We start from the raw sequence: 13830 nt of genomic DNA, 5'->3' as shown, positions 1-13830 counted from the left end.
CATAATTCTTCTGCTAAACTACTCTCTTATTTTCCTCCCTTCATTCCAAACATAGGCTATGAGGAAAAGCATTCTCTGTTCGTCTGTCCAGAAAATAAAGGATAGAAAATTAAAAATGAAAATAATATAAAAAAAGAAAAACATTTTTTGGAAAAGGAGATAGGCCCAAAGCGCAAAAGCCCAGTCCAGAAATTGATTCATCTTGGGAGAGTTTGAAGAGAACATAATTTCTGCCACAACAGAAATTGCTAGAATCATCTAGCTAAAAGCAAGAAAAATAAAAGAAATTAAAAACAAAGTGTGCATTTCTGGACGTTTTGATTTGAATTCAGCAAAAGAAAAGGAATGAAAAAAACATTGGGAAAAGCTGAACCTAATAATTAACAAAAATGCCAGATGCCATGGACGGTACGGACACAGAGATGACGGAGAGAGAGTCGGTGCCTCAAAACGACGCCGTAAGAGAGTTGCTGGCGTTGGCTCGTCAGCTTATAAATCAGGGAAAACCTACTCAGGCTCTTCAAGCGGTATAACAAATTACTTTTATCCTTTTGCCTACTTTTCTCTAATCATGATTTTGAGTATCAGAATTAGCATTTCTGTTCTGAGTTTTATATATGCTTTTTTTTAAAAAAAAAATAATAATTATATTTAACCTAGTTCTAACATCTTATGTATGTTCTCGATTAACATTTATTAATCTTCATGTTTTATTTGGACCATTTTGCCCAAATTAAGAAATGAGTTCGCTTACTTTTGATCTTCACAAGTTGTTTGACTATGCTTTAGATCCTTTTCACTTTTTTTTTTCTTTGTTTAAAGGAAAAAATGAGTATATGTTATTCAAATGGTAGCCAGATTAGCTTTGTTAGCTATTCCTGTATTGGTTTCTTAATTATTTTCTGTGACTTCACTTTTCTTATATCTAAGGACTTATTCGTGTACTAAATGGCTTAATAGATATGTACATAAGTTCTAAAATGCCTTCTAATTTTTCTTTTCTTTTCTTTTTTGCTATCTGTTTTGTTTTTCCTTTTTTAAACTCCAACCGGCTCGATAAGTATTGCATATAATGGAAATTGGCAATGCATTTTGTTACCGTCTTTCATTTAAAAAAGAAGGCAACCCCATCTTGTAACACAATGGGAATCATGACGTTATTGGTATCTCTTAGAACGGAAGTAAAGAAGGGCTCTGATTTGGCATTTCCCTGTTTTTTCTTGCTTTGCTGATTTTAATGAATTGCCTGCCATACAATCATACAAAAGCCCGCCAGTCAGTTTTGCAGCTATGACTAGTCTGTAGTGCTGTCGTTCCTATGGGGATGCTTTTTTCGGCATGTGATGGGTTAAAAATCGATTCCATATGAAGACTAACTACTATGGCAATGTAGTTAGCTATGGCACTCATTATATGGTCTTATTGTTAACATATATAGAATGTTCAGTGATATTTTCTTAAGATTAGTATCGAAAGTTCATATACATACAATTTGTAGATCTCTATAAATTGCTGTGCACAGACCACAAAAAGGCGGAAATTAATTTAATATATAAGAAACAAATCTAAAAAATTATGTAGATCCAGTCCTTATGGAGTGCTTGCTACAGGTTGTCATGGCAATGCGTACCAAAGGTGGGGATGAGGCTGTGTTTCAGTCCCTGCATCGTGCTCGTGAGTTGTATAGAAACAGGGTGCAAGAGAACACTGCTGTTGATCAACTTGCTTCTTTGTTTGCCGAGTGTGCAATTGTTGAAGCCCAGCCTTCCAAATCTGAACCATCAGCACATAATGTAGGTGGACCATCAGTTACACCAGATGCTCATGGAAACTCTATACTCGCAGAAACAGGAAGGATGCAAATTGTGTTGGATGCATTCTCAGATGGGAGCAGCTTCATCTGTTTACAGTGCGGAGGTCTTGTTAGTAACCATCGCAGAGATGAGCACTATGCTTACTGGTGTTGCAATATCTGATGGGGAGAGAACATAGAAAGAGTACATAAATTGCAATTCTCTTTGACATGCTTTCCTACCCTACCGTTGCCTACTTATACATTTGAGTACATAAAGGACATGATTCAAAGGATATTTTTCATCATCCGATATGCCAGATGTGGCCATCCTTGGTCAAAATGTCAATTGCATGAAGAATAGTTTACAGGCCATTCACGGGCCAAAAGTTTTTAACAGGAAAAAAGATGTGCTCCCCTTGTTACAGTAGTTATAGAGTGTTTGCAATTGGTTTGACAGAAGAATCTGAATAATCACATGAATCAGATTAGTGTACTTATATGTAATTTTGTAATCATATTGAAGGCAGTTATTCTTCAAGTTTCTTAATGGTGTTACTTTTACATCTTTTAGTTCACTTTTCTTTTTTTTCCTTTTTCGCAATAATATTCTGTTGCTTTAGCGCAAATTCGCAAAAAACATCAGGTTCGAGTTTTTTGTTTTTGTACTGAGGTTTAGTAGTGGAGTCTTCCACCAATTCTTTTACATATTTGGAAGAGAGAATACAGAATGCACGTGGACGGCATTGGAGATGGAAGGAGGAATTTCCCCTACATTGGCAAGGATTTAGCCGCTGTTCAAATACAAATAAAATAACACGCAAGACATAAGCAACCCGGGTGTGGGCTGTTGTGTGATTCTCTCCTCTTGACAATAATATGCTGCTGCATCTTTTCCATGCAGGGGACTATGAGGGGGTTGATGGCTAAAAACTTATGATGATGTTAATATTTTCCAGGGTTTATTATGTAGACGAGGTAATACTAATATTTCAGAGTTCTCAGATATTCACATACAATGGAACTGCATATTTAACAATAAAAAGAATAAAATAAAAATTATTTAACTGTATCAATATAATGTCATAGTTTGCACTTAGTTCATCGGTTACTGTCTGTAACAGTTGTACACAGGGGGAACAAAATCATTCTTATCTGTACATACAATCGATGCACCCGGTAAATGTTAAAATCTACAACATCTTTGTGCTTCTTGTCCTGAGACAGAAATGCTACAAGGTGCAATCCTTTCAACGGAATCAATATTGTGCTTACACATAACAAACGTTGGAACAAATTAGAAACAAACTTACAATTGTGGAAAAGCGAAAAGAAAAAAAGAAGACTAGACCTTTGTTATACATTTCTATACTTGATGGGACAGTTTTTTTTCCCTCAAACTGTTGTTATTGACACAACATATATATTCATATATATATATATATTGATATATACCAAAACATTATAAATCTGGGGAAGATATTGTTTTACCAGTGTATCATCACTACTAGCACCATTTCAGGCCTCCGGATCCTCGTAAATATTTGGCTAAATTATCGGCAGCATTAACAGTGCTCTACAAGATGCTCCAAGCGCACTAATCACAGCAATAGAATCCCAAAATTACAAACCTAAATTTTTCAAAATCAGCTCATCCAAGACAACCATAAGCAGAGCTCCACAACAGCCACTCCCAGCACTGCATACAGGAAAAGGGCATTTTCACTGAAATGATATTTTGTGGATCTTTGTTAAGTATATATATATAACTTGGTTTTGTACTTTGGTAAAATGCTAGCTAGCTATTTTTCCAGTAAGCAATTTGACAACCATAGCAGGAAGGTAATTTCCTCAGCTGCAGTTTCCTGACTCTGAATGGAAGATTTGTGTTGCAGCCGCTTAACATAATGGAGAAAGCCAACTGCCTAGGTTAGTGCATTCTTAGATAAAATTTTCAGCACTGGTTACCTATAGCACGCACAGGCACAAACTACCCTTGCGAGGAAAAGAGAAGGATTGAAGATAACCTTGCACGAAGTATACACCAATCTGGTTGTAGGTCTGCTCTGTGGCATGGGACGGATCATACTTATAGGTCAAAGATGAGTATTGGGAAAGAATAATCTAGTGAACAGAGAATCACACCACACGTGGCAGAGCATGCGGTCGATGCTTTGCCCTCATGATAGTCTCATCACTGTGTCTAATCATTTCTGACAGTCTCCACGGCTTTTGCCACTTCCATTTGAATTGCAAAAGCCACTGGTGATGACTTCTCTTCCACCTCCATAGCTTTCCACCTTGTCCTGCAACTACTAATTTTCTCATTGACAAATGCCCAAGAGGTACCATCTGCACCAACAGAAAATTCCTTATTTCTTAATTAAATGAGAAGCCAGATTTAAGCTTACTGTGAAATAAGGAAGAAGCAAACCTTTCTCGTCTGATCTATGAATGCTGCTGACTCTCTGACTGATCCATTAGCAATTCCTGGAGTATATTTTAGCTGTTTCTGTGCAGGAACAGACATTGGAGATAAGGGACCACTCATGTCGTCAGCAAAATGTTTCAGTGAAATGGGGGAGTTTCCCTGTTCATGACCCGCCTGAAGCGTTGAAAGTTGTTAAAGATATGTTAAAAATAAATTTTGGTAAAATAATTTCAATTTTAAGACATATTACCGAAGCTGATGTAGCCAAGGCAATTGCAACAGCCTGCTCTCTCAGTTTTAACTCCTTCTCTACTTCCTTTCTCCGTGCCTCACTTTGTCGCAAGAGACTTACAAGTTCTTTAAATTGTTCCTTCATTTCTTTGATTTCCATTTCCTTCTCCCATATTTGACATCTGCTCAATATGTGAAAACTAATTGAGTGAATAGAATTTATCAGCCAACATAATCCGAGATAAAGTATATACTGCTCCTAAATCAATTCCTGAAAATTCACCAACTGCCATGATTCAACATGGAATTGTAAATTTTTTCTATTTCTTGTACAGTATGCCAAAGACTATGCTGAATTTAAAACAGTTAAGTTAGATCCAGACACTGAATGTAGTTTCAGGAGAGATGTTTAAAAAAAGCACCTTGCATCTCCCAAAGAGTTGAACATATACTGAAGCAAGTTTTTTGCATCTCCCATTGAACGTAGTTGATTCCAACGGCCACGGTTAGTGAAGCCACGCTCTCGTTCTTCTGCCTCCGAAAGTTGTGAAGCCATTGCAACAAGTGAATTAGATGTTATGCTTAACATGTTCTCAAGTGAAGATATTCTGGCCATTCTTGCATTTGGTGACATGGAAGAAGCCCTGAAAAAGCAGGAGAAACACTTCAAAGAATTACGAAATTTATTAGAAATGATGCTCTTCTATCTTCCTGATGATGTTTAATGCGTCAGTTGTACTACATGGAAAGGGGAAGAAGTTTGAAAAACTAAAACAAATAACTTTTCAGAATTTGTACCTGGCAAAACCATTCTTTCCTCTTGGAGGACTTAAGCCCTTTGAGGTAAATTCACCCACTTGCTTCAACACAGCTAACTCTTCTGCAAGTGCAGCTCGTCTGTGGATTGCAGCAATATTAACATAAAACTATTTGAATGGGTTACAAGACGAAGTTAAATGTAGATTAAATACATACACTTGGCTTTGTTTTTCATATTCAAATCGAACTTCATGCACATTCACCATGACTTCTAGCTCATGGTCAACCCAACGTTGTAAGGATTTCTCATTGCTCTGCATATGCACGTAAAGTCAAATAAAATACAGGATAATGATAACTAGACGAACATAAACTAAGGAGGGAAGCCAAGACCCTTACCTGTCCATTTGTTCCATTTCCATTAGCAATAGCTGGAAGATGGCATACTATTAGTCATTCGACATATAAAGGGAAAGGAATCACTACATGAACATCCCAAGCATTCAAATACTTCTAGCAAAAGGCATAAGTAGTTAAAATTGATTGCTTATCCTTTGATGATGGGAAATGTTCAACATTTTATGTCTTACAAATGAGTGGAGTTATGTACAAAATGAAAACATTGGATCTCCAAATCATAAGACACGAAAACAACATAAAACAATAAGCATACCTGAGTTTTCACGAGCAGAAGATTTGCGAGCTTCAAGCAACTCCTTCAGTCGCTTGGTGGCCATTGCAGCCTCTTCTGTCTTTCTTTGAAGAACCTGAAACAAAGAAAATCTGATAAACAGCTGAAAATGTGCAAAAAATAAAGTAATGGAAATTCGAGAAACAGTATTGAGCTCACCATTTTTTGGCGCTGGTTTAAAGCTTGTAGTTTATGCCTTTCATATTCATTTCTTCGCCCCTCCTTTCGCAACTACAGAAGCAAATAAAAGAGAGTAAATACATGCTCTACATTGACAGCTGGATCATAATATGCTGGTAAAGAAGAAAATACAGTAATGGGACAATAGTATTTATAAGATGTTGCTGTTTCCTCATGAACAAATGGAAGATTTCTGTAACATACATGAAATCGAAATGCCTTTCTACCAATTATTTAAAACCTTTAATCGATCAGCATTCTTTCTAATCTAATTGCAGGCAACAAACCAGCTGATAGCAAAATTAGGCCAGGGGTAGAGCAGAATCTTGAGGTTAACAAAATAAAAAGGAAAAGCACCTGCAGCAGCTCCTTTTCGCGAGAGGCTTTCCACTGTCGAAATTGTTCTGCTTCTTGTTTGATCCTATGTTGCAACTGAACCTACACCCTCAGAAGAGAAGAGAATAACAAAAATAAAAGAAGGAAAAAACAAAAAAAGATAAGAAATTAGCAACATTTACAGTAGAAATTGTTCTGTAAGGAGCTAACAATGTGAAACATTGCAATATTCTTTACCTTCTGTGCCTTTATGGATTGAATTTCATCTTGTAATCTCTTTGCTGCTTCATCACTCTTTTGTTTTTGCTTTAAAAGCTGAACCTGGTTCTCTTGTTTTTTCTTCAGATCCAGAATCTGGTGCACATAAGTTGTGAAGATTGTTTACAACTTTAACATATTTATGAGATCTTTTTGTCCTCAAATAGGCAAACACATGAAATGTTCTTTGAAGCATGGTCACCTGTGCCTCCAGTGCTTTTAATTTCTGGGCATGTATATCTTGCATTTTTTGTGTCTGACCATCAGAACTAGCTGAAATATTTTCAATTTCAGCCAACAAACGATCCCTCTCTTGCTGCAATAATAATATGAACAAGTGAAATATCTCTCTTTAATCTCAAGGAGTAAGCTAAATTCTTTCCTACCTGCACTGTTCTTTTTTCATCCTCCAATTCCATTATTTTCTTGCCAAAGTGTTGCTTGAGAGCTGCTGGGTCAACACCTCCAAAAAGTTTCATTTCTGACTGTTCATTTGGCAAAAGTAACAACGTAAAAATAAAACTAAATAAGATATGTTATATAATGAGTAACAGTGACTCTTAGCAGATAAAATATAAGTTGGATGGAAGCAGATTACTAAAACCACCTTGTGTATTATGGATTTCTCTAATTGAGAGTTGCCAAACAAATTTAAGAGAAAAGAACTAAAAGAAATAGTATGAGCATATAAAAAGGTTCAGGTAAGTACTTCCAGAAAAATATGCTTTTATCATCATAAATAAGAAACATATTATACCTCTTTCTCCTCTAATCGCCTGTTTAATTCATGTAACTCTTTGTCCATTGTATTCTGCAGGAGCGTGTGCTCCCACTCTTTTGCTACCTCTTCATCTATTTCCCTGGAATCACCTGCTTAAATTGACAATTACAGTTCAAACAGAAGTGTTACAACTTACAGCCAAAGGAATGAAATTGTGCTTTGTTAAAAAAGTAAAACTTAAACAGAGAAAGGAGAATAAAAAGAGCTTCAAAATAAATGTAATGAGAAGATATGAAAGACCATATAATAGCAAGTAATAGAAAACAGGAATTTTACCTGACATGGTTTCTCCCATTTGATAATCTGTCGACTCTATACTTTGCAAACTCCTCTTAAGCCCATCAGTTTTTACGTAACAGGTGCTACCATCCTGAGAAATAAAAGTTCACATTCACATATGCAGCTTATAATTGATTAACAAAGCCTAGATTTGATATACCAATCATTTATGCCCATGAATTTAGTCCAATTTGACACATAGAAATAATAGATAAGGAGAAACATCAGTATCAGAAAGCATATATCACATACTTGAGCATCTGTTTCACGTTGCTCCACAGCAGTGCATCTGCTGCGATATTCATGAAGCTCCCGACAAAGATCCTCATTAGCAGCTTCAAGCCAAGCAATCCTTTCCTTGAGGACCTACACAAGGTGAACACTAAAATATGTTGCAGTGCATGTATTTCCTCAAAATAATGCAATTGCATGAAAAAAAAATGTGGAATATGTAAACTTAGAGAACCCAGAGACCTGAACTTCATCTGATGAAGAACCTCCTCCTCGGGCACAAAGTTCAGCCTGTAAATACTCTAGTTGTTGGCGCATCCTTAGCATCTCACTGGACATAGGATCTCTATTCACCTATCAAAAATGAAAACAGAAAAGGTTTGTGCATGATGCTTTATGAACGCATTATATCTTTGTGCACATGTAGAAAAGGGTTCTGAAGAAAAACAGAATCTATTATAAAAACTTACCACAGGCTTATTTTGGATATTGCGAGCACGATTTGCATATTTTAGAGTGTTAAGAGTTTCCTCAGCATTAATATCAGCAGGACTAATGCAAGCTAGGAAAGGAAAAATTTCACTCGGTGTTATAAACACATTGAAAAAGCAAATGAGAAGGCAAAAGGAATCCCAAGGGATTGAATACTTAAGTATACAAAATTACCTATCATAACAGTTTTGCTGTTACCACCAAGTGAGTCCTGCCAAAGATATGAATTTAGTATAATTATGTGAATTTAAAATTAATAGGAAGGGCCTTAAACTAAGATGAGGGATTTGGCATTTCTAGAGTGTGAAATACCTGCAAAAGTCGAGTCAATTTACTATCCCGATAAGGCACGTGAACACCTTCTTTCCGCTTTTTTTCATCACCAAGTGCACTAATAACATTACCAAGCGCAAGAAGGCCCTTGTTGATGTGAACTCCTATTTAGAAAATAAAACTGTTCGTTGATGATGTTTAAACCAGAAAGTAAATCTCTTATGCAACAAATCACAAGCACTGCCACCAACCTTCCTTAAAACGCAAACCATCAGAACCAGTTCTTTTAGCTCGCTCTGAACCGGCAAGATCTACTAAATGCAGCTTGGCACATAGATACTCTTCATTCATGCCCTCATTAGGACTGCTGTCGCCAGGGAATACAGGGTTAAGCTTACGCATTTGCTCTAGTGTGATGGTGAAGATTGCATGCGAACGACTGCGTAAACAAATTCACCAGAATTATACATCACTTGAGACAGTGGTACTGACTCCAGCTTCAACAATAAGAATTGAATGAGATGCAGTATCTTCGAATTAGCTTGGTGATATAAAATCTACTGATGCATCATCATAATCGAGTCCATTACCTGATTCAAAATATATTCCTACTTTCTCTGTTTTTCTGGTATACTAACAGGCCCCATAGTTGAAAAAACTAATTTGATTATAACTCTTTTCCTAATGTTGCAATGCATATCGTGCACCGATAGATACAAAATGAAATTTGATTTCACAAAATCTTCTCATATGATAAAGATATAGAATAAGATATTTAATACTCAATTCATAAGATGCAAAAATCTACCTTGATTGATTGTTCATGTTTGTACTCCCTGTTGCCCTGCTCAATGATCCTTGTTCTAAGCAAGCAGCCATTTCTTTGAGCGTACTGACACTAACTTCAGTAGATCCTGCTAGTGTTATGACACCATTTGATGTTTCGCGAATTTGTATTGGTGGTTTCCCAGGGACATTTACTTTTCCCGTGTGCCCATTTGCTGTATCTGGCTTGTTCAAAGAAGTCGGATCCAGCAAATCACGTACTTCTTCTTTTAGAATCTTTTGCATCAAAAATTTCCAGTTAGATGATTGCTACAAAAATTCTATATCTGTAGAGATGCACATAAATGCAAGTAACTAAGATTTAATAAGCCAGCCTCCAGACCAAGCAGAAGCTTAAACAATAATTTGCTAGTGGGTTAAGATCAAAATATGGTAGGAATTACTATAACATTACAGCCTAGCTGCGTTTGAAAGCCTATACTCATCCACACACAATGACTGATGATGCTAATTTTCAGAGAAGGGGATATTGGGATGTTTGTACACACCTCAATGAAAGAAACATGCAGTTGGAATTCAGTTTGATGCTTTAAAGTTTCAATCTTGCTGTACAAAACATTCATGACTTGAGGAATTATTCCTGTTTGGCAACCATCTTTAAATCCGGTGCCCATTGTATACGTCTTCCCTGATCCCGTCTGCAACAGATCAAAGGTTGATCATAAGGAAAAAGAAACTGCACTGCTTACTTAATTTTGTTCCACTAGAATAAGTTTCCATAAAAAGTAAATCTTTACCTGACCATAAGCAAGAACTGTCGCATTATATCCTTGAAATAAGCCATCAACTAGTGGAGCAACACATTCTTCAAACATAGCAGATGCGGGAGAACTGCTGCTCCCATAAACATGATCAAACGTAAATGAATGAGTGCCTATCTGTACCTGCACCATAGTGACAACAAACATATCTCAGATCTGTCAGGACATAATAGACAATCCAAAAACTGGGTATCCAGAGAAAAAAAAAAAAAAAAAAAAGCTCCATAATTATGATATTATGGACTTTAGCATTCTATGGTGTCCAAAGAATAGGTGGCATCATAATAAGTTGAAAGTGTTCCATAATTGTGATCTTTGCAATATCGGCATAGCAGAAGAACGGAAAAGATGGCAAAAGAAAGCATCCATTAAGAATCAGATGATACAGAATGTGAACATAATGTGATCAATATATCTATACTACCATAGTGGCATCATAAACTAGTTTGCGTGAAGGATTGAAAATTGGTGGCTAGAATTCGCATAAAATTGAACTCTTTAGATAGTCCACCTATTGCAGAAGCTTAATAATAATAGTAAGTGGGTCTAAACTTGAACTACCATAGAATTTTGCAGCTTGAAAATGCTGCGTCTATAAGAAAATAAGTCTGGCAGTGGTATGATTCCCACACGACAAATAAGCTTTGAGCAGGTTTTACAATTGAATTAGGTGATAAGAGAAATCGGTAGGAGTTGTAACAGAGCAGAGAGAGTATATCTGATCTGAGTTGGAAATTAATAAGCACGATATAAGAGATACAACAAGCAATGCTAGTAGGCTATGTTAGTTAAAGATATTACCAATTCAAAGAATAGAAAGAATAACTGAATTGGAGCTAAGCTAAACAGAAATTTCGTAGTGGTTATTGCCTATCACAACAATCTAAAACCTCAGAACTTTCAGAAGCATGTTTTGTCAAGTCAATTTGGTTTTCCTTGGAATTTAAAGAAATTTAAAAAAGAAAAGGAAGTTGCAGAAGTGAGTGATAACGTAGCTGATTATTCAGCAGATTTCGTAAAAAGCAAACAAAGTACCACATTTAAGCAATTCCAAAATTGGAATTCTAACAAGAAATTCAATCTACTGTACTTCCTAAAGTGACAAATGAACCATTCACATAGTCATTCAAGCCTTTATTAATACTATGTACATTCCTCAATTATGAAAAGCTAACCAAAAAAATATGGAAACGCCAGGCACTGACTAGCTTCTGATCCAGACTCAGTAATTAATCTTTGATTGAACCCAATCATGCATGATTCTGAAATTTGCCACTTTTCAATAAACTAAACAGTTAAATCAACGCGAGCCCAATAACCAACTCTAAAGATCTAGATCTCCAAAAGACACTAATTAATTCACAGGCTCACGACAGAAAACTAAAAGAAGAAGGATTTATAGAATTATGTATTGAAAAGGGATAGACGTAAGTTGAGAAACAGTGAAGTGTGAGATTCTTGATTGGGCATGTACAAACCTGAGGCTTTCCTGATACGACCGTGACACAATCTTGACAGCCTTGAGCACGTTCATCGCCGATGAGTGGTCTGACATGAACAGCAACTTTAACACAGCAATCCTCTGCAGCTGCACTACTGTTATTAGTACCAGGAGAAGAAGGAACACCGGGGGAAGGAGAAGGAGGAGCTTCCATTGTTCAAGAAAAATGGAAGATTTTGAGAGTAGGAATTTAAAGAATGAGAGATAGATGGAGAGAGAAAAATATAAGAGGTAAAAGAAAGTGAAAAATATCACTAGTGTAGTCTGTGAAAAGAACCCGTTCTCATTGTCTGAAGAAAATGGAGAATTTCAGGACAAGAAAGCGATACTGCAACAACAATAACAACAAGAACAGTGTAGGCTATAGCAAGAAGAGAAGCTGAGGCTAAGCATAAACAATGCAAAAGATTGTTTTTTTTTTTTTTTGGTTTAGTTTTGGTCTTAGAGAGAGAAAAGAAAAGGGGTAGTTGGGGAAATAGCGGCAAAAGAGAGGGATATTAGAAGTAGCAGCAGTAGTAGCAAAGTAAAGGAAGTGGTAACTGTTAAGACAACAACCACTATCATTTTCCTTAGCCTTCACTGCGCTAACCAGCACCTGCCCACACGGTTGCTTTTGTTGTAAAAACTTTCATATCACTCTTTCCCATTTTGCCCTTTCTCTCAACGGCTCTCTCTCACCTCACCTGCAGTGTGCTGCTGGCTGCTGCCATCCCTTCCTTCTTCTTTCCCACCACCGGTATTACCGTTTTACCCTTTTTAGCTACTCCACTTCACGTATTAGCCCATATAAAAATTAAATAAAAATACCATCTCTCTCTTTTCTTTCTTTCTATCTTTCTTTTTTTTTTTTTTCTTTTTTTTCTTTTAAGAGGAAGTGAAAATGGAAGTGCAGCTAACTCAACGTATTATGATGTTTTATGATTCATGATTGTCCCTAGAATAATGTAAGGAAAAAAAAAAGGTTCCATCACAGCACATAAGCCACGTGATGTCGAATCATTAATACTGATTTTATTTAGTTTTTAGTTTTTACAGAAGCTTCCGGCACCCAGTAAGATCAGGTGTATACGCTTTGCATGTGAAATTTTTGGAGATTGCCCATTATACGTTTCTTGCTGTACATGTTCATTTACTGACTGTAACTAAGATGCACCCCTGAAGGATTTTCTAAAGTTTTGATTGAGATTTTCCTGATTCATATTTGAACATGAGAAAATTCTAAAAAAGAAATATGATTTTTGTTAGTCTTACAATGCACATGCACCCATTCAATTTTTGAGGTGCTAATTGAATCTTTAATTTGACTAGGGTGACTATCTCTTCACGGACGTATTCGTGTTCCTCAAATATCTATTAAGAAACATCATCGTAATTAATTAATGAAATGGCAGTCTTGAAGAATACCCTTTTTAAAATAATTGTTTTGCATTTCCTGTTACATATATACATATATGTGTGTGGGTGAAGGGTAGTTTTAGTAGATGGTATATGGTTTGTATGAGTCCGTGAGCACAAGGGGAGTGATGGAAAATGACAAGAGGGGAAGAGAAGTAAAGGGAGAGGACGGAAACAGAGACCCACAAAATAGACACAGCCAGCTGGTGGTCTCCCCCTCCTCACATGCTGTTCTTTCTAGTTGCTTACATAAAATCCTTTGCTTGTGGACCCCCCGCTCCCCCTATTTCTCTCACTCGCTCAGAATAATTCATAAACACAGACTCCATTTTTTATTTTTCTTTCTTATATATGGTCCCATAAATTTTGTCTATCTATTTATTTTTTATTTTCTTTACGGGTTCTCTTGTGGCACATATAATTAATTCGTTTTTCTTTTTTTCCTTTTTAAATGTCTTTTAAAGGTTAATCCTCATGTCTGACTGTCAGGTTTGGGCATTCAAACATTTGCTAGACCAGCTCATCTTTTTTATGTAAAATCAAAGCACCACCATCCAACATTAACTTTCTAGCCTTCAACTGTATATATATAT

General features: G+C 36.3%; 2 protein-coding genes across 6 annotated transcripts; one reads left to right on the top strand and one right to left on the bottom strand.

Annotated features, from left to right (window-relative positions):
• The first annotated feature begins 18 nt into the window (after positions 1 to 18).
• LOC8288571 lies at positions 19 to 2358 on the top strand. Its single transcript, XM_002510130.4, has 2 exons — positions 19 to 527; positions 1611 to 2358. The coding sequence occupies exons 1-2, from the start codon at positions 390 to 392 to the stop codon at positions 1974 to 1976; spliced, it is 504 nt and encodes a 167-aa protein (XP_002510176.1). The 5' UTR covers positions 19 to 389; the 3' UTR covers positions 1977 to 2358.
• Positions 2359 to 2840: 482 nt separating this feature from the next.
• Positions 2841 to 12762, bottom strand: LOC8288572 (kinesin-like protein KIN-4A). Of its 5 annotated transcripts, none has more exons than XR_007214722.1 (26): positions 11820 to 12762; positions 10318 to 10464; positions 10069 to 10218; positions 9543 to 9796; positions 8986 to 9173; positions 8774 to 8898; positions 8636 to 8672; positions 8440 to 8531; positions 8213 to 8323; positions 7991 to 8104; positions 7736 to 7829; positions 7436 to 7548; positions 7065 to 7163; positions 6881 to 6994; positions 6658 to 6774; positions 6442 to 6522; positions 6064 to 6135; positions 5887 to 5980; positions 5613 to 5644; positions 5430 to 5527; positions 5253 to 5351; positions 4877 to 5098; positions 4474 to 4654; positions 4227 to 4397; positions 3575 to 4144; positions 2841 to 3491 (listed from the first exon to the last, which is right to left on the bottom strand). XR_007214722.1 is itself a non-coding variant. In XM_048370749.1 (25 exons), exons 1-25 carry the CDS (start codon positions 11994 to 11996, stop codon positions 3932 to 3934), a joined length of 3195 nt encoding a protein of 1064 aa, XP_048226706.1. In that variant the 5' UTR covers positions 11997 to 12762; the 3' UTR covers positions 2841 to 3931. The 5 variants fall into 5 exon arrangements, 2 of the variants coding, with proteins under 2 accessions (XP_048226706.1, XP_015575511.1); XR_007214723.1 differs by having other exon boundaries at positions 3761 to 4144; XR_007214721.1 differs by having other exon boundaries at positions 3820 to 4144.
• Positions 12763 to 13830: the final 1068 nt, after the last annotated feature.

Source organism: Ricinus communis, chromosome 2 (genome assembly GCF_019578655.1).
Source record: "Ricinus communis isolate WT05 ecotype wild-type chromosome 2, ASM1957865v1, whole genome shotgun sequence".
In the NCBI taxonomy this organism is placed as follows: domain Eukaryota; kingdom Viridiplantae; phylum Streptophyta; class Magnoliopsida; order Malpighiales; family Euphorbiaceae; genus Ricinus; species Ricinus communis.
Note: the sequence above shows the minus strand (reverse complement) of the source record. Positions and strands in the feature narration are given on the sequence as shown.

Bases quoted from the DNA above. Each gene is read 5' to 3' on its own strand.
- LOC8288571 (XM_002510130.4), top strand. From the start codon at position 390: ATGCCAGATGCCATGGACGGTACGGACACAGAGATGACGGAGAGAGAG. The intron at 528-1,610 runs GTATAACAAATT...TGCTTGCTACAG, and splicing joins CTACTCAGGCTCTTCAAGCG to GTTGTCATGGCAATGCGTAC.
- LOC8288572 (XM_048370749.1), bottom strand. From the start codon at position 11,996: ATGGAAGCTCCTCCTTCTCCTTCCCCCGGTGTTCCTTCTTCTCCTGGT. The intron at 8,532-8,635 runs GTAATTTTGTAT...TTCCTTTCCTAG, and splicing joins CAGCAAAACTGTTATGATAG to CTTGCATTAGTCCTGCTGAT. The intron at 5,981-6,063 runs GTGAGCTCAATA...TCTTTGTTTCAG, and splicing joins TAAACCAGCGCCAAAAAATG to GTTCTTCAAAGAAAGACAGA.